The 23,441-nt window shown below is 43.2% G+C and overlaps 1 protein-coding gene across 1 annotated transcript in view; it reads right to left on the reverse strand.

Moving 5' to 3' along the window:
• The window catches only part of SPECC1 (sperm antigen with calponin homology and coiled-coil domains 1), a 59,288-nt gene that overhangs the window by 32,291 nt on the left and 3,556 nt on the right, over nucleotides 1-23,441 (reverse strand). Inside the window, exons 3-5 of the mRNA XM_026036941.1 lie at nucleotides 3,150-4,720; nucleotides 1,046-1,253; nucleotides 276-349 (exon numbers count right to left, since the gene is read on the reverse strand). Of these exons, the coding sequence (XP_025892726.1) occupies nucleotides 276-349; nucleotides 1,046-1,253; nucleotides 3,150-4,720 (1,853 nt within the window). The remainder of the gene's footprint in view (nucleotides 1-275; nucleotides 350-1,045; nucleotides 1,254-3,149; nucleotides 4,721-23,441) is intronic.

Below are 23,441 nucleotides of genomic sequence, written 5' to 3' on the forward strand. Positions count from 1 at the left end.
CACTGTCAACTAAAAAGAGGAAAGAGCTCATGGCTCTTTATGTTTTATAAAGCAGGTATGGCCTTCCAAAAGTAGCAGAAATTCATAGGGAAGAAAGAAAAAGTAATTTTTGAAGGATACATTACTTTCCCTCCCAGACAAAGTATCAGTTACAAGTGAAGGAAGACAATAGAGAATAAAAAGACACAGAATGCACTTTTTACAATTGTGCTAGAAAAATACAGCTCTTTCAAGTCCAATAAAAGTTCAGCTTTGTCACAGACTCAGTGACTTACCTTCATTTGCTTAGTCAGCGCCTTTAGCTGCCTTTCTGTATCTTGTTTTTGTTCTTCCAGCTTCATTGCTCTACCTTGGAACAGTCAAAAAGAGAAAAGAGTATTAAACACGTAGGAGCAAGAGTGAAAAGTAAAAATATGAAGAAATATTCATATATTCCTGGTTAACCATATACCCTGGTTTTGCTTCTAGTAATGACACTAAGAGAGACTAAACTGAATTTAAGATGCTCTGTCAATGAATCAGGAATAGAATGAATCACCATTCACTCATTCACTGATTTATTACTCAAAACATCCTTAAAATTCATACTTTACAGGATCACGTGTGCAGGATCACACATTCACTACACACTGCTATGAAGTGTTGCACACAGCAGCAATAAGGAAAATGTGTAGCTCGTTCCACCAGATGGCAGCTCCCCTTCCACGAACAAAAGCGGATGCAAAATTCCAGTTCTTACTAGTGTTTTTCCCACTCAAAAAATCTCTTGACAAAGGCCAATAATTCCATTTTTCAGAATGGGTGATACCTCTTTTACTAAAAATGAGACTTGGAGACTGTCTCTAACATTATTTCTACAGGACTAACTGGTCAAATAGTGATTTATGCACAGGAACAGAAAAAAATGGCCAAGATAGGAGTATTTCTGAAGTAAGGCCCTTTTCACACATCTCAAGACATGCCTTTGCCTCCCTGTTGCAGCCATAACTGAACTTCCAGAATGAGTTCAATTGCTTTTTTTTTTCTTTTCCCCAATTCCACTTACTTTCTAGGTCACTGATGAGCTGGTTATTGTGCAGTTTTATAGCACGGTGCTGTTCCACTTGGTCCTCCAACTCAAAAATCGTTTCCTTCAGGTTTTTTATATCTGCTTCATTCTCTGATGTTTTTTCCTGCAACTTCTGGCTAGTTCTGCTCAGTTGTTCAGCCTGTCGGTCACACATCTCCTTCAGTTGACAACACTCATTCTCAGCCTGGAAGGGAGGAAAGAAAGCAGCAAATCTAACTTTGTTTCTTAATAGACATCACCCATTAGAGATTTCCCTGGGCAGCTCATGGTCTTAAGAACTGATCTTCTGCTCTAGGGAGTTTCAGTGCTAACAAGTTTCAGGAAACATATAGGAGCTATGAATGTCAGTGTTCTTTTCTGGCCATAAAGATAATACAAGATGTTGAAAAGGAAGTGAAGGTCTCCTTTATAAGGCTCCTAATACCCAAACAGCCTCTGTAGGGGATGAACAAAGGAAGGATATTCCTCAAAAGCTCTAAATCTATTCTTGTACCACAGTTTGAGAGTTATATCAGTGCCTTAGGGCCAAAGATGATCAATTTGTCCACATTAACAAGTCTGCTGCTTTTACCACATGCATTTCCAATGGATTCTCAAAACATATGTGGTAGAGCTAGCTACCGCAGATGAGTTCTTTCTGAATATAGGACATCTGGAATCACTGAAGGGGAATATGGTGCACTGCAGTTTGCTGGCTCAGGCCCAGGGAGTAACGCTTCCAGGGCTGGGGGAGATCTCGGAGCAAGAAGGAGTTATGGAAAAGCAAGGCCAATTCCGCTGCCAATTCAGTGAGCAGCACTGGCACAGCCTCACTGAGGGGCAGCCTCGCAGAAGCCTGTGGTCTTGCTTGGGTGTCACAAACAGCCAGTGATGCAAAACAGCTTCATTCGAGAGGGAGAAAGAGGAAAAAAGGGGAAATCTGTGGTTTCAAAAACAAGCAATAAAAGTTTGTTGCTGAGGCTGAGCACTCAGCAGTTTTTCATTTAGTCTTCATGAGCTGCAGCTACGCAAGCGCTCCAAAGCACTAGGGAGATTCCTCTACTAACTCCATTTGCTGTGGTCACCTATTTAAGCTGAAAGGACATCTGGTTTTCCTAAATCACTCAAATCATGGAGGTGCTTTTTGGCAATGCTCTCTTCCTCTGTAACAAGCTAATTTTACAGTTCATCCCATGATCCCCTCCCCATGCAGGAAACGCTGCACGCAGTGACTACCCCTGTAACTGCAGCAGTGGGACTTTAATTGCTGGATTGTGCTATATTAACACTTCTTCTATGAAACCCCACATTACAGTTCTCTTCTGAACACCCGGGATCAGATAGAAAATAGAACCATTAATAGACAAGATTGCTGGGAGCAAAGCCATAAGCAATCAAGAGAGGCAGAGGGAAAACTGCTTTAAAACAAATAATTTCTTTTGTCATTACTTCAATGACAAAAGTCATTGATTCTGTTTTTCCACCAAAACAGAATCCTAAATTCCAATGCTGTAAAAATAGTTTAGTTTTACTGGAATTATCTCATCTGGGGTTTGTTTCTACACCATTAGTGAGCTCCCTATAAATATCATCTACGGGCATTATGCCCTTGGGTTCTCATGGCCAATGATATTGATACTTTACTACTTACTAATCAATTTATCCAGGATGTAATACTTTCTGCTGACTACTCACGGGCTTTTCTCTCCACTACAATCACTAATATCTATTCAAATAAAATCAGAGTGAACTTTTATTAATCCAGTCTCTTGTTTCAATTCTGGTGAATTCATTTCCATTCACTGTAATGTTAAATTTTGCAGAAGATATTAGAGGAAGCAAAGTTTTCAGTTTATAAACGCAGCCATGCTAGAAGTTATTCCTCAAAAAAATGCACATAGAAGTAGGGGTAGAGGCAAGATCAGGAGACCCTTGCTTCCATCCAAGACTAAATAACGCAATGGAAATTTTGGATATTTTAAACTACTGCTCAGAATAAATACCAAAATCGTTTTGTGTGTGTGTGTGTGTGTGTGTGTGTGTGTGTGTGTGTGTAAGAACAGGTAATCAGTGTTATATTTTACAGCTGTTATTGCTTTACCTTAGATAGGAGACCCTGAACATGCTTCAGTTCACTGTTGGCCTTCAGCAGCTCTTGTTTAAGCTCAGTACAAGATACTTCTAATTGATCCTTCTCTGCATGAGCTACTTTCAGCATCTCTTGCACCTCAGAGCTGTCAGCAGTACATCCCATTGCGTTGATCTCCGCCGCCTTTTGCTTCTCGCTTTCTAACTGAGTTTTGAGTGACCCATTCTCAATTTTTAGGCCTTCTAAGGCAATCTTACAGTCCTCCAGCTTTTTTGCCGCTGCACTGTTGCTCTGCTGTTCCTCTTCTAGAAGTTTAACCAACTTTTCATTTTCTTCTCTCAGGCCTTTGATCACCTGCTGGGCGTCTTGGTGCTCCCTTTCTAAGCTCCGCAGGCTACTGGTTAACTGTTGCTGGATGTTGAGCAATTTTTCTCTTTCAAATTGTGCTTTTTCAAGAACTTCGGCACATTTCTGTTCCAGTTCAAGCACTTTCCCTTCCTGAGCTTTACTTTCTTCATTCTTGGATCTCTCTTGGAGGAGAGTCATTAGCTTTTCGTTTTCTTGACTCAGCTGCTCTGCTCTATCTCTGTGTTGACGAAAGGAAGTCTCCAGGAGTGCTTTCTCTTCCACTAGCTTCTCATTTTCTGCTGTCAGTTCCTGCACCATCTGCTGTTGGTCTGACAGCTCCTGCAAAGTGGCTTGTAATTCTTCTGCTGTGCTATGGTGGTTCTCCTCCATTTTTTGTATTCTCTCTGTAAGAGATGCCACAGAAAGGTCACTAATATTGTTTGGAGAACTTCCTGTAGTGGAGCATCTGGAACCTTTGAAGTTGTTGCTGTTGGAGGATGTTGGCCTAGAAGGTATATCTGCTATATGTTCAAAATCAGATGCATCAGGTGACATGGAAGCTTTAGTTACATCGCTGCTGGAGGAACCTGAATTGCGTAGAGTGCCCCCATTCACCTGCTGCCTTGTGTGCTCACTTGTTTCACCTTTCAAGGCATTTTTGGATGGGCTTCCAAAACTAGATTCTTGGGTGGTTGGAGTCGGGAGGCTGCTGTCACCTCCACTGCTTGTTGTTGTGTCTGAGAGAGGAGAGTTTTCTAGGTAAAGCAACTTCTCCTTCAAAGCTCGGTTTTCTTCTCCCAGGCTAGCAAGCTCTTTTTGAAAAGTCCTGTTTTTTTCCTGAAGGGTTCGTATCAATGGATCTATATCAATAGGTGATAATGTTTCTAAGTTTTGGTCTGAAGCACCCATCCCTTCCGGGTTATGTGACCCTTTCTCTTTGCATTTCTTCAATTCACACCGGAGTTTGGTAATTTCCGAGTCTTTTGTCTTTGCCTCTGCCAGGAGTTCTTTAACCTGAGACTCCAAAACAGCTTTGTCACCAGTTTCATTCTCTTGCTTGGACTTGGTAGCGGGTCGTATGTGTTTGGTAGGAGTGGGTGTACCAGAAGAGGTTGGACTAGGCTGAGTTTTCCTAGAGTTGGTTTGACCACGTAATACAGCTCTTTCTCTGGAGACAGATGAGGATATTTCCCGAGGCCCTGGAATCCCCGTGCGCTTTGTGGTTGAAATTGCTCCTTGAAGAGAAATAAATGAAGCAAATTTAGGTTTTGTTTTCATGAAGAAAATAAATCACGTGGCATAAAGGATAGAGAACTCTTTCTGACACCTGAATGGTTTAATAGGTTCAGTCAAGACTGAGTGCAGATTCATGTTTCACCAAGGCTTGTATTCTCTGTACTTCCTCCTCTGCTCCTCCCCACATCTCCCCAAAAGATCTGTCTGCTCAACTTCTCAGTGTACCAATAGAATATGTAGATTGTGCAATATATGAACTGCAAGCCCCAATACCAGGATGATACTTATCTTGCTATTAAAAAAAAAGAAAATCTTTACACTATCTTGTGAAATGCATAATTAAATCCTACTATTTTCTACAAAACAGTTCAATAACTTTAGATACCAGCTTTGACTACAGAAACAAGTATTTATCACAAATGAAACTAATACATTTGCACTGTGGTCAATTTATGCAATCTAGAACTGAAAATAAAAATAAAAAACAACAATCGTTTTTGGGGCTCAATGCCTGCCTGGCGTGACCACACAAATAGGGTGCACTGAGAGGGGGGTTGGAAGAGCTGGGATCCTGGAATCCATTTAATCTCCCCACATTTGCAGTCTCTTCGCTGACGCACATGTGCAACACGCCAAGAGAAACCAGGAACAGTTGAGATCAACGTGGGGGCAGGCTCGCCCATCACAGCTGCGGCTTGCACTGCGAGCAGCTCCATTTTCCACAGGCTGACGCCGCTCGGGGCAGTTTTGCGGTGGCGGCAGCCGGGCGCTGACGGGTTAAGGTCAGCAAGGCCCCGTTTGCTCAGCATCTCTTTTGAGCGCCCGGGGTTTACAAACCCCGCACAAACAGGAGCCCCTCCTCCCCTGGGCCACACAAACCCGCCCGGCACCAGCCGCCCGGACACAAAGAGCAGCTGAAGAAAAGCCCGTGCGCGGAGGCCTGCGCCGAGGGAGCGCAAGCGCCTCTGTGACGGCGGGGGCACGAGCTGGCCGCAGACAAAGGCCGCAGTGTTGGAGGCAGCGAGCGCGGGGATGGGCCCACGCCGCTCCCTTTGGGCATTCCCGTGCATCCCAGCGCTCCGGCTCCTGGGAACGCTGTCTCACCGGCCCGCTGCTGCTCTGCGTCCAGGAGCGACTTTTGCTTGTCCGTCCGAGGAACAAGCGATCGCTGCTCATCTCTTCCTTAGCCTGAGGGCTCCCAACCGCGTGGTCTGCCGCCTGCAAACTGTCTCCGTGACGTGTTCAAGGGAAGATCTATCTAAGCTTTTAATGTCTATGCAGCGAACGCCTTAGGATGAAAGGGAAGAGGGGAATCGAGTGGATTGGGATGTGCTGTTTCCAGCAGAGCTCCTGCCTGCACAGAGGGGCCGAGGATTCCCGCTGCCGAGGAGCAAAGGGCTGGTCTGAACGTGCATGGGGTGCACGAGTGTCCAGAGCAGACAGGTAGACAGCTCCTATATGCAGCACTCGCACGAGCGACACTCATAACACATTTAAGCGAGATGTGCATTACACACAGAGGCAGGTGTACTGCAGCAGAGCCTAAGGGGAAATTTAAAACCTGCTATTATGTTCTGGAGTTTTATTCAGTCTGAAAGGGGTTTTCTCCTATTATAATGCATTTTTATGACAAAGCGAGTGTTCCAAATCACTCATCAGCTTTTTGCAATGCCCAAACTAATGCAGCAGCAGGACTGTATGCGTGTTCAGCACAGGACAGGGCAGTCACAGCAGGTGATAATGGTGCACACCGGCACAGACTGCCCAGCACCAGCAGAAAACGCCTCTTCCTGCGACAAACGTAGCGGTTTTCGTACAACCCCAATGTGCTTTTAATCGCCACCAGATGACAAAGCTGACAAGAGGATCACAAATAGCAGAAGACATGCATATAAAGACAGCTATTAAGCATATTGAATTGGGATTATCTGTTCTTCGCCAGCCTGCCAGCTCGTGCATGCTCCCGACTCAACCTGTGCTGTATGTTGAAGACCACACTCTGCTGATCTGTCACAAATCACAGCGCACTTGCCATCCATCAAGCACCATTAACCAAACTGTTCTTTTCATCATGTATCTTTACATACTTTCCTGTCTCCATCCTCCAAAATAAAGGGCCATACAATGCTAAAAAGATAAGGAGAGAACACACAGAAAAGAAATAATTCCTAGAGCACATGCACATTAATTACCAAAGTACCAAAGCACCAGGCAAGACTGAGCACTGGAAGAAAGTCTTTTATGAGCAGCTCCCCCCTTGAATGCCCTTGAAATCGAGCCGTGCAGCAGTCGCAAACGGAACGGCCAGTGCCACAGCCTGGGGCACCTCCTGTGCAGCGACCGCGCTGCGGGCTCTGTGCTCACCCTGCCGAGCTGACCGGCTCTGAACTCCGTGCAGCTTAGGGTCTTGGGGGCAATTCTCACCTCATCACCTCCTTGTCGACCTCAAGCACCTTCAGACTCAGTGAGAGCTGTGTTGTTACTACCTGCCGTACTATTCTAGTGCAAGGCGCCAAACTTCAGCTTTCAGCAGTGCTTTTAATTTTCACAGTGCTCTAAAATCAAGTTGCTTAGCTTCAAAATCCTTTGATTTGAGACAATAGATAATTGTTAACTCTAGCTGACGTGATAGGGAAGTACAGAGAAAGGCAATGCCTTACCCAAGGTCACGTAGCGAGTCAGAAAGGACTAGGACCCCAGGCACTCCTGGCTCCTGGCCTGCTGTGCAGTTTTATTGTTTGCAACACTTGCAGCCAGGGGATATTCGCTGCCTTTCAGCTGGTGTCAGAAACAAAGTCAGACTTTAATGAGATAAAAGTCAACCCTTCAGGATGATCCTTAGCCATTTTAATCCCAATCTCAGCATGGCTACAATGTTTTCCTAGATGGAAAGTTCAGGATTAAACTTCACTTTTTCCACATAAAGCCTCTGATCTATATTTGATCTAAGCTCCACACCTGTTACATCAGTTCCCACAGGGGCATCCACTTCAGCTAGAAGGGAACACATTCTGGAATGGCAAAAATAATTCCCTCACCCTGCAGCGGGGCACACAAAGAGGGCATTCAGAAGGAAAACCCACGTAGGATGGCTCCTGTTTTTACATTGCTAGGAGGGCAAGGGAAAATCCATCTCAAAAACACATTTCAGTCATGTAAGGCTAAAAACATCAAGGCAGACACATCTTAGGTGTGTTTATTTTGAACAAGGGATATGTTATTTGATTTGCGAGGGTGGCATAACATGAAATAAAAGAAAACTATTCATAGCACACTATAATATTCAAGTCATTATAGGCTTCAAAAAGGCAAACTGTTGCCTGCAGGTAAGTTTGTCCTATAATGATTATCAGCTGCTCTGGGTGGACTCTGTGAAATCTCCTTCGCCCTAACGTTGGCACTGGGGACAAACAGCTATTGCGCTGCCCTCCCTCCCACCTCAGAATGGTTCCAAAAGGGTCAAAGAAACAAAGACGGTGCTAACAACAACAAGCACAACTTACGGACTAATTCACACCCTTTCTGCCAACAGAGAAATCTGTTCCTCCTCCTTTTTTTGGAATCTTTTCTCATGGACTACGATATTTTCGTATTCTTTCCTTTCTAAGCAGGACTCCCGAGAACGAGAGCCAAGTGATCCCAGACCCTGAGAAAGGATGAGCTGGGTGGGCCGGTTGCCTTCAGCCCTTCCCCATCACCGCGCAAGCTGGATACCCCACAAGAGCTCAGGGCAACGTGCCTCTCTGGCATCTCTTTTGGGGTTGTTCTGCAGAAAGATCATGCTATCTGATGCTCTACCTGAGCTCGATGCAGCAGCAAACGAAAGCCTGACCCGAGCAAGAAACCTTGGCAACTCACCACAGTTCTAAATGAACCTCTTTGTAAAATATTAATCATAGAGCCAACATCTTTACAAGACAGCGCAACTTTGGGAAGGTTCACTGGGACTCCACCTAGGTTTTAAGAAAAAGAAAAAAGAAAAAAAAACAAACAGGAAGATGGCTGCAGAATGACAAACATGTTTTAGATAATGTAATAGTACTTACACAGAAACATCTGTTCAAATACGGCTTTCCACTTGCTTAGCAGACATGGAAACTTAAAGAAAAGGTAATTATACCATGAACTCTGTTTTTTGAGGAATTTTAATGGTCTGTTGGATTGTCTGGCCTGCCTGACTACATTCCCCGTATTACAGGTATAATATGCAGTAAGAGGAAAAAGCAACATGACTTAATCGGAGGATGCTGATCTACATAATGACAACTGACAGAGTAGGGAAGCTACTCAGGTACTTGAAACAGAGGAAAAGCATAAGGGACCAAAGAAAAAGAAATAAAAATTGCAATATAATTAAGAAGCAGATTTCCCTGTTTAAAAAGCTAAGCTACCAGAGGATCCAAAGGAAAAGCAGCAAAATAAGCATTTTGATCTAAGTAATCCCTCGTTTAAGACTACAGAGACCTCTGACATTAAAGCTAAAGAGTAAAATTTACCTATTTTTTGTTTTAATAAGGAGAGATGTGTCTAGAGATGTGGAAGGCGAGAAGGACTTGGGAAAAAGCTACAAGTCTGGATCTCAAAGGCTAAGTTATAATGAGAGTGTTTGTTACCAGCAGAGGTGCTCCCGCCAGTGTCCGTAGGATACAGAGCTTCTCTGAATATTCCTGCAACTATAATTGCAATCTAACACTGCTTTGGATTTCTAGAGCACCCAGCAACCTGGCATAACAAACACCAAGAGAACCCCAGCAAATGGCCTAGCAAATGTTCGGGCACACCACACACGATCTACCCGCTGGCGCACCCCTGGGCAATGCAAGGCTGCCTTTTTTGGAACTGTTAATATTGGTGGGTCTGCCAAAAACTTTAGTCACCTGCTAAAGTGACTAAAGTCACCTCCAGTGACCCTCATCTTGCTAAAAAGAAAAAAAAAAAAAGACAAAAACTTTCTATGTGCATCATTATCCCCAAGTCAATCTGGTGGAATTTACAGAAATCCAGAATTTTGCTTTTCTAAAAGTCATCCCTAGTTGCCAGACTTCTTCGTGTTGTTCTGCCAGACTCAGCTCTACAATTTCCACAGCTTTCCCAACTATTAACTGACTATTTCTGATATTTATAAAGGTCTTGATTCTATACCTGTGGCTTTAGCCTGCCAATATTTCAGGGATTTCTGCATATTGGGAGAATTCTTGATTTTAGTTCTTTGTTTCAGAACATTTCTTGCTTTTGTACTTGTCAAAATGGGATAGCATCATATATGATTTTCCTCAGCAAAATTAATGTTCAGTCATCTACCTTTCTTAATTTCTTTTAAACCAGAAAAAAAGAAAAATATTCGAGGAAAAAAAGAACCTTAAAATTAAATCTTTTCAGTGAACAGAAATAACATCTCTGATATTTCTATGAAATGGTGGGTGATTTAGGGATTTCCTTTGGTTTTATATCTACTGCTAGCATTGAAACTTCTGCTGTCCAGAAAGAAGTTGTTAATTGCTCTGGGGGAACCCACATGAAGTTTACTAACACCTCCCAGGTTGGTGCTGTTCAAAATAAAGTGCTTTGGCCTCAAGGTAAGGCAGAAATCTATATTTTTTAAAATCAATAAAGCTGTAATAAGGTTTTCTTGAGACAAACAACTGTTAGCTATAGCAAAAATTTCAGTATTTTCCTGGATTCTAGCTTACTGGCAAGCAGATAATTCTCTCCAGCTCGGAAAACTGCTTCCTAGCTCAACCCAGAGGTCTGTTATTTGTGGATTATTATGATTACCAACAGTGAAAAGACAGCTATTCTCCTCTTTCTGGGGAAAAAAACAGAAAATAAAAATCAGTGATACAGATAAATATTAAAGAGGATAGCAGCCCTGCGTACTTCAAAGAATGGAGGGAATAAATACGTCCCCCATGTCACTGTGTATGTTCAGTTAATAAGGGCTATCCCGAGGCAGGGAGCGGATACGCTCCCCCATGCACGGCGCGTGCGCCGGAGCCCTCACTACTGAGCATTAATCAGCATCAGCAATGCTCCTACCAGACATGAACACAAAACAGTTCTCTGAAACTTCCTGGGCCCAGAATCCAAACGGAAAAAGGAAGTCTCCTCCTTGCAGACATGCCCTTCTGCATCTCCCTGCAGTTACATGTCCTGGCTCATGCGTCTGCGGTACCAAAACCTACCTGATGCCACCTCTGTGAGCACAAAGGGTACCGAGACAGCAGCTTTAAACAAGAAAAGCCTGATTGTCACAATAAAAGACTAAAATATTCAACCTGTTTATTTAAATGTCCATGAGGCCAGGTCCTGTTGTGAACTGAATAGGGGAACTGGCTGTAAAAATACCTTCTGGGCTTTTCTCTCAAGGCAGATCCCCATCTAACCCTCCGTGCTGCCCGTGGAAGCCGGGGGCGGCGGCGAGAGGGCAGAGCCGCCACGGCACCTCGGCTGCCGAGAGCCCTGTGTTCGGAAACGCCGACCCGGAGCCTCCCCTCCCCAAAAGGCCACAGGCCGACTGGGCCCAAATCATTTCTTTACTCGTGAACTTCCTGCCGCTGCCAATACAGAATGAGTTGAAAAAAGGGCATCAAAAGTGGAAATATCCTCCCGTAAAACAGAGGGCAAGATTTAAAAGCTCGAGGCTGGAGGGAGCTGTTAATACTGTTTGCTTAACGCTAAATACCAGCACGCACCGTGCTGGCACTGAGACTGCCTTGTGTTTACCGAGCCGGGATGGCCACACAAAAACCCCGCGTTATTGAAGTTTCCAGCCAGTTTCAGCGAGGGGATGGGCAGGGGACCACAGGGTGGTTGGTCTCCATGGCTCATGTCAGCTCTGGCTCTGCCATGGATGGCAACATGGGAGCTGGCTGTCGTGGTCCTGAACCGCTGACGCCGACCGCGCGCTGAAATCACTAGAACTCGGTCAACATGGGATGGGAGGCATCAAGGAACGAGACACGGAGAGAGAAGAACCGTCATAGCGCAATGAGATGTTTATCTATGGCAAAGGCGCCCACTTCAAAGCAGGGAGAGCTGCAGCTTTTTAATTAAAAGATCAGTCAAAACATTTTCCATGGTCGAACAGCCTCAAAGCGGGGCTGGGTAGAAGAGGCAGAGAGAAAGGCTCACCCTACTCCTCAAATCCCATGATATTTCAGGAAAGCAGCATGGGTTGAGGTCTAGAACACAAGGATTGTGCCTCCATGTGAAGCCCCCCTAGGACCCTCTCCCTTCCCTCCTGCCACCTCACCATCACCAGCTTTGTGCTTCTGCTTGGGCTTTGTTCATGAGAGCTTCACATTTATATTTTGCTCTTGATAAAATATCCAGCTTGGTAAGCTGTGTGCTGTGCAGGCTGAGTTAAAGGGCAGAAAACTGCAGTTCTGTGATTTTACCGATTGTTAGAATTGCCTGATAGGCAGAGATCATTTAAGAACAGTGGACTCTGCTCCAGAGCATTTAATCCAGCTCTGTTAATGCTCTTGCAAAACGCTATTGCCCCATGAAAAATATCATACTTTGGAAGAGATTTTTGAACAGAAGTCTCCTCTGGATTATGGGAAGAAATAGCATCTAGTACTTTCTTATTATCATCAGAGATCTTTTAATATTTAACCGTTATGCTTAAATCTGCATCAAGATGTAGCAGGAGAAATTATGAAAAAATTCAAGCAAGGACCAAAGATCTGTCAAACTGCTGGTGGCAGTCCATGGGAATCATTACATAAATAAATAAGTCCTCATCATACAGACACAGTCCAGTTAAAGAGAATTTTGTCTTAGTTTGACAAGCTTGTGTAGTTCTGAAAACTACATTTCATGGGGAAATTGGGAGATTTTATGAAGGGTGAATCGGTAAACTAACAGAAGAATTGAAAAGAGAAAAGAACAAAAAGTGTTTTATTGACATAAAAGTAGATGCTCTAAAAAGCCAGACTGATTCTGATCAAACCAATGAATAACTGCAGCACTTTCAAAGGTTTCAGTAGGAAGACCAAGACACAACCCATGCTCAAATTTCTTTAGCTACTTTTGTAGCTTTAAGATCCTGAGGAGTCAAATATAACCCAAACAAAACGAAATAAGCTTTGGCTTTTTTTCCAAGGCCAGGATATTCTCTCCTCCCTTCACCCTTTTCCCCTAGTTGAGTCATTTAATACCATGTCAGTGTGCACACACACCCCGGCCGTAACCACCCACTGGCTCCTTCCGTATCACAAATCGTCACTGTCAGGCCAAACTGTGGCACATTTACTAAACTAACAGAAAAACCACCAAAAACATTAGCTTTTACATTTGCTACTACTTTACTAGATCTACTACTCATAGATATTAAAACACCAGCTGCACTGGGGCAGAAAGAGTCTGCAGAGCACTAGCCATAAGATGAACTCTTGCTCACCAGCTCATCACGTAAGATTTCCCAATCGTATCCCAACCGTGGCGGAAGCTCACTGTTTTCATCCAGGAATGGTTTTAGTTTTGAACAATAAAACATTAACTCAAAACAAAACAGATAAACCACATCCTGCTGCCTGGCATGCCCTAGAATTTCTTCTTGTCCTGCCCACTCAGCACATCCTCGCAGTCCACACCAAAAGCCTTGCAAGGCCCTTACCTCGATCCTGGGGAACTCCTCATCTCTTCCATTGGTTTTGCATTCCATGTTCCCCCTCCTCTGGATCAGGGGACCTCAGATTAGCATTGAGGCCTCTCTGGCCTCAAATAGATCATTTCAGAGGCACTAGTTAGTCATACACATGACTAAATTTCTCTAAGAGGCCATTCCAAGTTGTGACATAGTCTCTTGGCTGTACTCGTGTTGCTGGCCTACGAAGCAGAGCAGACTATTGCCATTTGTTTGTCAGTATTTGTGAAATGATTTAATCATCTCAGTCCAGTCAAGTTGGATCACAGGAGTAATTAACAGCTCTGACCCTAACTGGCCTTGGGAGAGAGGCTCAAATCAAGTAAAAAATTACTCTCTAGGGAAAAATAAACTTTTAATACTGGCTTAATCTGCAGTGTGTAACTGTAAAGAATGAAAGCATTTGTGAAATGATCATGTAAGAAAGACTCGTGGGAGGAAGAGGTGACCAAGGAATTCAACGAGCCAGCAGAGAGCAAGTTGTGGTTTGCTTCTCTGCTGGGAGGAAGAGCTTTCGAGCTTGCTGCGAGAGGACTCCGCTTGCTGCTGCTATTTCCATGCTAGCTGCTGTGTTCTTCATCAGCCTAGCTGGCCCCTCTCTCCTGCCAGCAAAGCTGTCATTAAACTCATCTGTTTTCTCGAGCTGTTGCTTGGCAGAAAGGATGGGCTGATACATAACAGGGGTAAAATGAACGGCTCCCATGTTTAAGAAAAGGTGAAAGGGAAGAGAAGGAGATGACAGATTAGCAGTGCCACTCAGAAGAGACCTAAATCCACACACAAGAAATTAGAAATCACTATCAGTAGTGTATTTCTGCCATACCTTTTAGCTTGAAAGGCTTCCTGCATTTTTTTTTTTTTTTTTCAAACTAGACAGAAGAATCCCTTCCTCAACCATAAAATGAAGCTACCCCTAGGGCAGGGCAAGAGACGTAAGAAAACAGATCAATCCTGGCTTCGTTTACGTACTGACATTTGATAGTCTCATCCAAGCCATGTAAGCAAGTTCTACAAATAAGGCCAGTCCCAGAAAAAGTCTAACCCTTGGATAACCCCGCCAGTCACCTTATTCCAACTAGAGCCGTTAACGTTTCCCATTCAACTGCTTCTTTTAGGTTAGTTTTTGCATGTTCCAAGTCATTTTTTTCCACCTCTTCCCAGTAACAATCCTCCCATCACCTGCAGATGTTTAGATGATAAACAAAACTCCACAATCACTGTGAACAGCACTCCTGTTCAGAAATACAGGCTGCCTCCCAAAGCGTTTCCAAGGCAAACTAAATGTTTGAAAGGCTTCTTTCAATAAATACTTTTGCACTGGATAATACTGCATTCTTCCATACAACTCCCATGAAATGTTCCAGTTATTTCACAGGTGTCCTGGCCTGCATTCATATATATATATATATTTACATACATTAATGATTCCTTCAGCTGGGGGCAGCCAGTATTGGAACTAAAAAAATAGCTTTACTGATGAACTGCAGCAGTATTCGCTACTGTTTCATATCTTTTTCTTAACTATTTTATAGGCATTTTCATTTCAAAACCCCCAGATGCTTTATTAACATGAATATTCAGAACCCTGAGGAGTTCAGAGCAGGACTTCTCGAGTGGTAACTTATCCACCTCACAAGTAGAAGGCTGGCAAACAGGTCATGCAAACTGCCTTGGGTCACACTCCACAAAGCCAAAGTCATGAAGAATGATTGTGAAGACAGTTTAAAGTTTTGAAATAGAAGTCACTACAAGTTTTTAGGATCTAGCAGTACTACAAGTGCTCTTCCCGACTCCTTTCTAGATAATCTTATACCCTTAGCACCATGTGAAATAACTTTAAAAGGGCTGATCCTGGGCTAATATGCATTCCTGTAATTATTCTGAACAAAACATCCTCATTAGACCCCAGCAGTGGATTACTTAGCAAGTAACACCCCAGTTTGGATGCGTTCCTCTGCTGCATCTTCAGCTCTCCACAATCCCATCCTTAGCTAGCTGAATTTCTTTCAGAGTCCCCTACCTTAACTGTCAGCTTCAGAGTGGTCAGCCTGGGGTCAATGATTTCCTTCCTGTTCCTTGGCAACACTGAGTAGCCCACGCAGGACTCAAGGTTATCACAGCTGGACCTTGTGTCCTGAATCTTCACTGCTAGTCCCCAGCACCACTCAGGACTGCTGGGCTCTGAAAATGTTGCTGTTGGAATCTGTATTCTTTGATTTACAAGAAGTCTTTTGTTGCAGAACTGTGGCCATTTAGCCAAAAGCTAAGCACCCCCCTGTCCTTGGCTGGAGCTTATTACCCATTTTCCCTCAACAGCAAAACCTGACAAAGTGCACTCTATTCTCTTGAACACATGGAAACCAACTATTTATTCTGTTTTAACCTGCCTCATAACAGAGGCATTAACGGTCAGATTTTAAGGACTTCAGTATCCGGTGATACCAACAGAAGAAACAAACTGTTCTAAAAATCTGTCCCCTTAGGTACCAAGATAGTAAGTTTGGGAAGGAACAAAAGTCATAAATGAACCACTCAGTGTCTGTTAAATGTCTTGAAAAGAAAGCAAAAACAACAAACAAGGAAAGCCTGGATGTCATGAGCGGGAACCTGAGGTCAAGAATTGATTGCCTGTATTTAAAGCTGGAGCACAAACTAGCACTGATCAATAGAGAGGCCTATTTTGGGGGTATTCCAAAGGGATCAAATCTGGACTAGAACGGTTATTTGAGATTTACATGTTCCTGAACGTGTACGGAACATGTTCATCCAAGCAGAAACAAAGCCAAACACATGCACTTCTATACATCACATTAACACGAACTATTTTTGGCATCCTAATTGTCAAAATCAATGTAAAGACATCTGAGGCAAAAATAGCATTGTACTCCAACCTCCAAAGCGCGACCTCTCCGCACAACGTGGAATATACTAATCCAATTTATTCTGTCACCAGTGAGGTTATTGCAACTTTCTCTATGACTAAAACAAGTTTTGAGCACACAGTTCAACATCAAGTTTTTCAGTCATGCTCCTGCCTTATGAACAGAGAGGACATATTAAAACACAACTTAGTACAGTCTACACTTGAAGTCTGAAAAGGGTTTTAGAATTGTTCAGGTGCACCAGAAGTATAACCCTTTCTCTCTCAATAAAAACGCTAAAATAAGTTTCAGGACAAGGAAAACAAAAGAATAGGATGAAAGAATTTTTAAAAGCCCACAGGGGATGTGGGCTTTCATTTATCATTTATGTGGATAATAATAAGCTGCTCAAATGCCAGCACTGACTGTGAAAAATCACAGACCATTTCCTCAAATTCTCACCAGCAGTTAGTGCCCTTCCCCATGCCATTACACAGCCCTCCCTTCAGCTTTTAGCATCAGTTTTACCCCTCCTCAAGCAACAGTGCCACGTGTTTAGGTTCAGCAAGCTTCCCAAAGCTTGCAGCGGGCTGGATTTAGGGCTGTATGGGGACTGTACGGCCATACATTTCAGCCCAAAGTTGCACATTCCCTTAGGGCAGCATTTCTTCTGGTGACTGGCTCCTGGCAGCTTTTGTGTTCTTCATTAGGCTGCTGATTAACATACTGCTAGAGAGTTCTCCACTGCACCTAACTGCCCTTCCAGCATTCAATGGCAGGTCTATTGTGAGGGATCCTATGGTAGCAATGAAGTATTGTCTGCCCCTTGCTTTTTCTGCACAATACCAGAGGTCATTTGCTTTTAAAAGATGAGCTACGTGTCTCAGGTGAAGCTATAAGATCATCAATTGTTAACAGCTTTAATGGAATTTTGTGAATGAAATTCCCAGAGCAAGTGTAAGAAATGAAGTGCGAAGAAATTCAGCTGCAGTCTGGTTTTCTGCACATTACAGGGTTTTAGGCTTGAACAGAAACTAATAAACAAACAGCAAAAATCAGTGGGCCTACTGGTTTTGACTCAGTGTGAAAGAAAGCAGCAAAACGAGCCACAACACAGTCAAAATCGTAATGCGGCATCAGGAACAAATTACTGTTCTTTTCTAATGTACGGCGTACGTTTTGGACGCAAGGGGAATTAGATACACCTGAGAGGAGCTCTTTGCTTTCCATAAAATCTGCTACTGATTAACATGCAAGGCACCACACTTCAGGCAGGACAATGGTGAGGAGCCCTTCCACAAAGGCATCATTGCAAATCCTGGGGCCTGGAAAATCACAGGCCTCAGGCCACAAACAATGTAGAGGCTTACACGGCGAGCGACAGAGCCCACCAAGTTGTACATCATCAGATGAGCTTTACAACTTTTTAGCTGCATCATGCACACTTTGCAGGGTAACGTCAGGCAGGGAGGGCCCCCCTTGCAGGCCATTTGTGCCGAGGAGCACGGCGTTTCTTTTCGAAAAGCCTCCCCGAGGACAGGGCTGGGATCTCAGCTACAAAGCAATAACGAAGAGCACTCAACAAGCCACCAGGTAAAACAGTGGTCATTTCACCGGCAGCAGCATCAAACCCCTCTGCATTATCCAAAAGCAGAGCTGCTGCTCCCTTGCAGCAGGAGGCTGCGGTGAAATCCCCGAGAACAATAACCCACCGCGAGAGCCTGGCGGGCTGCGCAGAGCCCGGTGCCCAGCGCAGAGCCCGGTGCCCGGCACAGCCCCCCGCGCCGCACAGACCTTGCTCATGCTCCTCCACTCGCCCCGGCTGGTTGCCCATCTTCGGCCCCTTCCCCGGCTCTTCAACACGCTGGCGTCCTGCTCATGCCGCGCGCCAGGCGCAGAGCCGCCTTTCTCTGCCTGGAACGTCCACGCTGCGGTCAACTCGAGAAGGGGAAAGTCAGCGCCTTCCTAGTTCCTGGCACCAGGAACAGAGGCTGCTGCTCATGCTGGAGCAGCTGTAGCTCTGCCTCCTACCTCATTACAATATTATGCACCGAAGGCCGGCCTGTGCAGTTAATTAGCTGCCTGACTGCTGGAATAAAAGGAAGGGGGAGAAAGAGGCAGAGACAGCGAGAGCGGGAGGGACTCGATGTGCGGTGGAGGCCACTCAGAGGCAGCGGAGCAAACTGCAGGCGACTGGTAAGTAGCCATTGCATGGAGAATCAACAAAATCACCTGGTGGAAGTCTTGATTTCAGCAAGAGAGTTAAACAAAGAGAGAAAATAAAAAAATTTTAATGTGTTTCTTAGGCTTAAACAGCACTGAAAATAAAAAGTAGAAGAATTAAGCCAGCTAGGTGTAAATCCATTGTCTCAAATCAAAGAAATCCTGAGATGATTCAATATGATAGGAAGAAAATGTTTCTAATTCTTCAGTGTAAGAGGGTGAGTTAGATGTCAGCCTGAATTTTTCATTGTCATTGTTCTTGCTCTAGCACTTCTTTATTGAAACTGAAAGTTTGCACATAACTTTCTATATTTGGGTGGCATTAAACACACTTCTGTTGATTTCTCTCTTATTATATGCCTTGTATAGAAAGCTTCATTTAATGAATGAACCATTCCATACAAAAGGATCACTGATAGCACATTCTTTTTCTAAAAGTCATCTTATAGTCTCTAGTTTTGCATCAGGTGTTCAGGTTGTCAATCAGTTTTCTCAGGAGCGCAGACACAAATCCCCTCAAATTGGTGTTGAAACATCTCCGAGACAAAGATATTTTCTTTTATTATACACTACAGAGTGACTTCTGCTTTTCTTCAACAGGATTCACCAGAGGGATTGCATTAGTCAACATAATCTCTTGGGTTGTTAAATCCTGACACTGAGCATTTATTATTTCAACACCTGCTTTCTATTTCTCTAGCACAAAAGGGAAGTGTGGAAGAGGATCCGGGTGCAGCCTGCAGCAATTATGAGATGTAATCACTGGGTCCCAGCAAACACACCTGAAATCTAAGCACCCCAAGAGCTACATTGGGAAGAGCAAATCTGTTTTTTTGACACTGAGTTGAAAGGCAAGTGGGAATATTCTGGCACCATGATAAGGAGAATGGTGTCAAACGAAAAGCTTCCAGGCCAAGTCCACAGTGAAAATGGAGGAGCAAATTTTAAAATACAGCCAAATTTTAAAATACAGGCAGAAGCTGGGGTTGCAGATTCCTGCTTATGCAAGCAGCGGCTCACATGAGGGACAAGGAAAAGGGCTACGATAAGCACAAGTTCCAGCACGGTGCACAGGTGGCAAGTTGTACTAGTCAACCATGACAGACATATGGCTAAATCATCAGACTGCCATTTATCATCCCGGCATTTCACATTATTTCCTCTTCCTCCTCAGTAATAAAGTTACAAAATTACATGAAAAAGTGAACAATTTAATATCCATAAAGTAGATTAGCTAGATTCTTCCTAGGCATAAGGGCTGACTCATTCCTTCCCACTATCTTACGGGTATCCACATGTGGGACAGCCAAAAAAACACCCCTTTTCTATATAGTGAGAATGGGAAGAAATTACTCAAAGTGTGTAATATTTAACTCTTTCAAGTAACTGCTCAAATGACAGCACTTATTTATTAGCCACAGCCTTTTCTCACATCCCAGTCTCATGGTACAGCAAATGAGCACAATTTTTGGAAGTTCAAATTGTAACCCATGGTCAAAAGAAAGAGGGTGAAGATGCCTCAGATGGATCTCAGGTTCTCAATGGCCAAGTCACCACCAGTCTTTTCAGAAGAACATTAAGCACAAGTAGGAGGGCTGAGAATTCTGCACAGACATAGATCATGCACAGTAGTGAATCCCAAAAAATTAGGATTCAAACACCACAGTGTTCTGTGACATCTGCACTGAAGCCCAGAAGAAAGAGCAAATGCAGTATTTTTCCACCACATTTAATCTTTGTAGTGAGGATATCCAGTGAGGTCACAGCTAAGTTCATGGCACAAGAATGCAGCCTTCCAGGAACCCATCTGAGATGCAGCTGTCAATCCTTCCCCTCCTACTTCACAGAACTAAATTCTAATTGAAAGCCAAAAGTTGCTGGAGAGGAAAAAAAAACACCACCAGGAATACCAAGCCCTCTTCTGATATGCAGACTTGCTAGACCAGGCGAGCTCTGCGTGCCTTTCTTTTCCTCCCTCCCATTCTCCACGTGCAAACACAGTGGCACTCTGCCAATGGCTTTGGCTGCCTTACTTCAGGCCTAGAGAATTAGTGTTAAGGATCATTTCTCTTCAAACAAGCTGAAGGAAAGCTGATAATTAACCTAAGGCAGGTAGTCATAAGGTTGTGTTGACTTCGCTGAACTACTTCACTAGAGCCTGAAAAGAAACAAAAACAAACCAAGAGATCAGAGATGCTAGTACTGCAGGGCTATCCAAGCACCGTCTCCTTTCTGTTTAGGTGTCCCTGGTAAAGCTTTTGTGATCTTCACAATTTGCTTACAGCTGTAATGGATCTTCCCTACCCATGTTAGCTTAAGCCAATTAACTGTCAGCAATTTAGTGAGTTAAGTCATTATGGTCTTTAAGATTTAGCATTTCAGTATCCCCACCGCGCACTGAATCCTCTTAAACTGGCTCACATCCCAGGGGGTAAACACGGGCCAGTAAAGTCCTTCCCGGGGGAGAGTACACCAGAAGGAAAGGGGCTCCTTTATTTCACAAATTGTTTTAACAAAAAGTTGCATGCAAGATCTTGGAATGTTTTAATGTGGATTCAATATAGGAAATGAGAATTGTGCAGTTGATTAAGTATTAATTAAGTAATGAAAGGTATATACTAGAGAGAGCATGGTCCATAGAAGTCAATTCCTACTTGCTTAACAATGCAAGGTGACTGTGGAGTGTATTAGTGTCTCTTAAAGGAAATGCATCTCAAATAAATTGTTATCCTTAACAGAATCAGATATTGGAAGGCTCCATAGATAGTCATCAAAATAGCAGGGTTAACTGTTACTTGTTTTATAAACCTCAAAGTGCCACAATTCGAATAGCCCTGATCTGCTGTAAGTCCAAAATCTAAGGAAAAGAAGGGATTCTAACTTACTCGCATAGATACTTGTCTATTTAAGCACCGTAAAACAATTTAATTACTTCTCTGCTTCATGGATTGGATGGCTTCGTAAGTACACACCTCAAAAAATAAATATTTTACAAGATTAACAATCTCCTCATCTTCCTCCTGTTTTGCAATTTTTCCTTTTTTTTTTTTTTTTTTCCTTCTATTAGAACTTTAAAAGCAATGCAATAGCTCTGAAAGTTTGGTTTTAACGTAAAATCAAATTGCTACTTCAGGACTGTACATTGAAGGCACACTGTGGATAAGGAAAGTGAATCTGAGACAGCTCTCTGCACGTCATTTCCCATTACTTGGGGTTTCAAAACTGCCAAGCAGTAACAAAGCCAAATATCACAGCCCTGAACTTGCAGCCAAAACCCATCTCCAGTTCCATTTGCTCAATCCCCTTTGCCAAGAAGGGAGACATGAGATTGGCCTCAGCCTCCTTTAAGTTACTTGTGATTTACTGCATTAGCTTCCAACAAGGCAGACAGGCTAGCGTATGTCAGCAAAAGGCAAGAACGAATGGCTTAGACTGCACCAAGGGCAGCATATAAACTAGCCTACTTTAAACAAGCAAGCTTGTGTCAATTATTTATTATCTGCAGCATTTGGAACACGTTATTTATTATTCAAGGTGAACACACAAATGTTGGACGGTTACACCCAAAGAAGAAAGCAACCTAAGCCTTTTATTTTTCCCTTTAACTATTTTCTCGTACACAACACCAAGTAACTGCCACTTGAGTGTACCTGGAACTAATATACTAGCCTTTCACTGAAATAATCAAATCACTCAGCTGAATAACAGACAAAGAAAGCTCAATGTTAACAAGCACAAAGTGGGGCCCAAAAAAATAGTTAATACATGAAAGAAAAGGGCAGAACTGACGAAGGTGACCGGAGAAGCCACAAAAATTGGTTTCAGAACAAAAATTCAAGACCTACCCATCTGGCTATGGACGCTAACACATGCATTTCCCAGTTACAGGAATGTTTTTGGTTCCACAGTTAGTCAGTTTTGCAGCTTAGTCTTGGTCCCAGTCAGGGCCTATGTGGGATGCCATTTCAGTAAGGCATGGTAACTGTTCCTGCTGTTCTTTCCACTTTATGTTTCCAGGAACATCTTGTCCTTCATCATATGCAACAATTATTTTTTTTCCTAAGCAACAACATACTGTATTATAACAAGTCTATTGGTATTTGTTCACAGCATGATCATCCCAAAGCAGCGTTCAGCTTTGTAACCTTGCTCACTACTACGTAGCACCTTTCAGTGGCCATGACACTATCAAATCTTCCCCGGATCCAGCTACATTACGGGGTATGGAACAACTGTGAAAATTTAGGGATGCAACATATGTACATCTGTGGATAGCACCCATAAGATCTGAGGCAGTTCTAGACTGAAGGGAATTTCTTACTGTTTGTCATGCAATATTCACAGTCTTGTATTTTTAACTCAGCCTATCATTCATACTTTTACACATGTTAATGCAAAGCAATAGATGAGTTCTAATAATGTAATTTAAGCTGGCAAAATAGCATCCAAATGTAACTTGGCTTCCATAAACCATTCTACCCTTTTTTTAATGTGGTTGTCATCATAAATCTTACCCTTCTCCCGCCCTCTGTTATTATACATGTGTGCAGAAGGGGGCTCTCTATTCCAGTGCTTTTATTTTATATCTGACACGTGTATTCCATGCTGGACTCCCTGCAGAGCTGCTTCCCTTGCTGATTCCCTGGATCCCGGGTTGCATCTTCTGCACAGGTTTCCTTCTCGCACTGCCCCTCCCAAGCATCTTTTGCCTGTGCTATTAAGGCTTTTTATTTGCCGATGAATCTTGAGTGCCTTTGGAGGCAACTAGTCACTGTTTGAGCATCTGGACCCTGACTAACCACCGAACAGGATCTATAAGTATTTGCATTACTATGAATCATTTATACTACTACAGTATGCTCTGTTTAGCTGCTGGGGGGTGAAGGGGGAAAAAATAAAATAAAATAAAATAAAATAAAATAAAATAAAATAAAATAAAATAAAATAAAATAAAATAAAATAAAATAAAATAAAATAAAATAAAAT

Source organism: Nothoprocta perdicaria, unplaced genomic scaffold (genome assembly GCF_003342845.1).
Source record: "Nothoprocta perdicaria isolate Ctin4 unplaced genomic scaffold, notPer1 scaffold_189, whole genome shotgun sequence".
Classification (NCBI taxonomy): domain Eukaryota; kingdom Metazoa; phylum Chordata; class Aves; order Tinamiformes; family Tinamidae; genus Nothoprocta; species Nothoprocta perdicaria.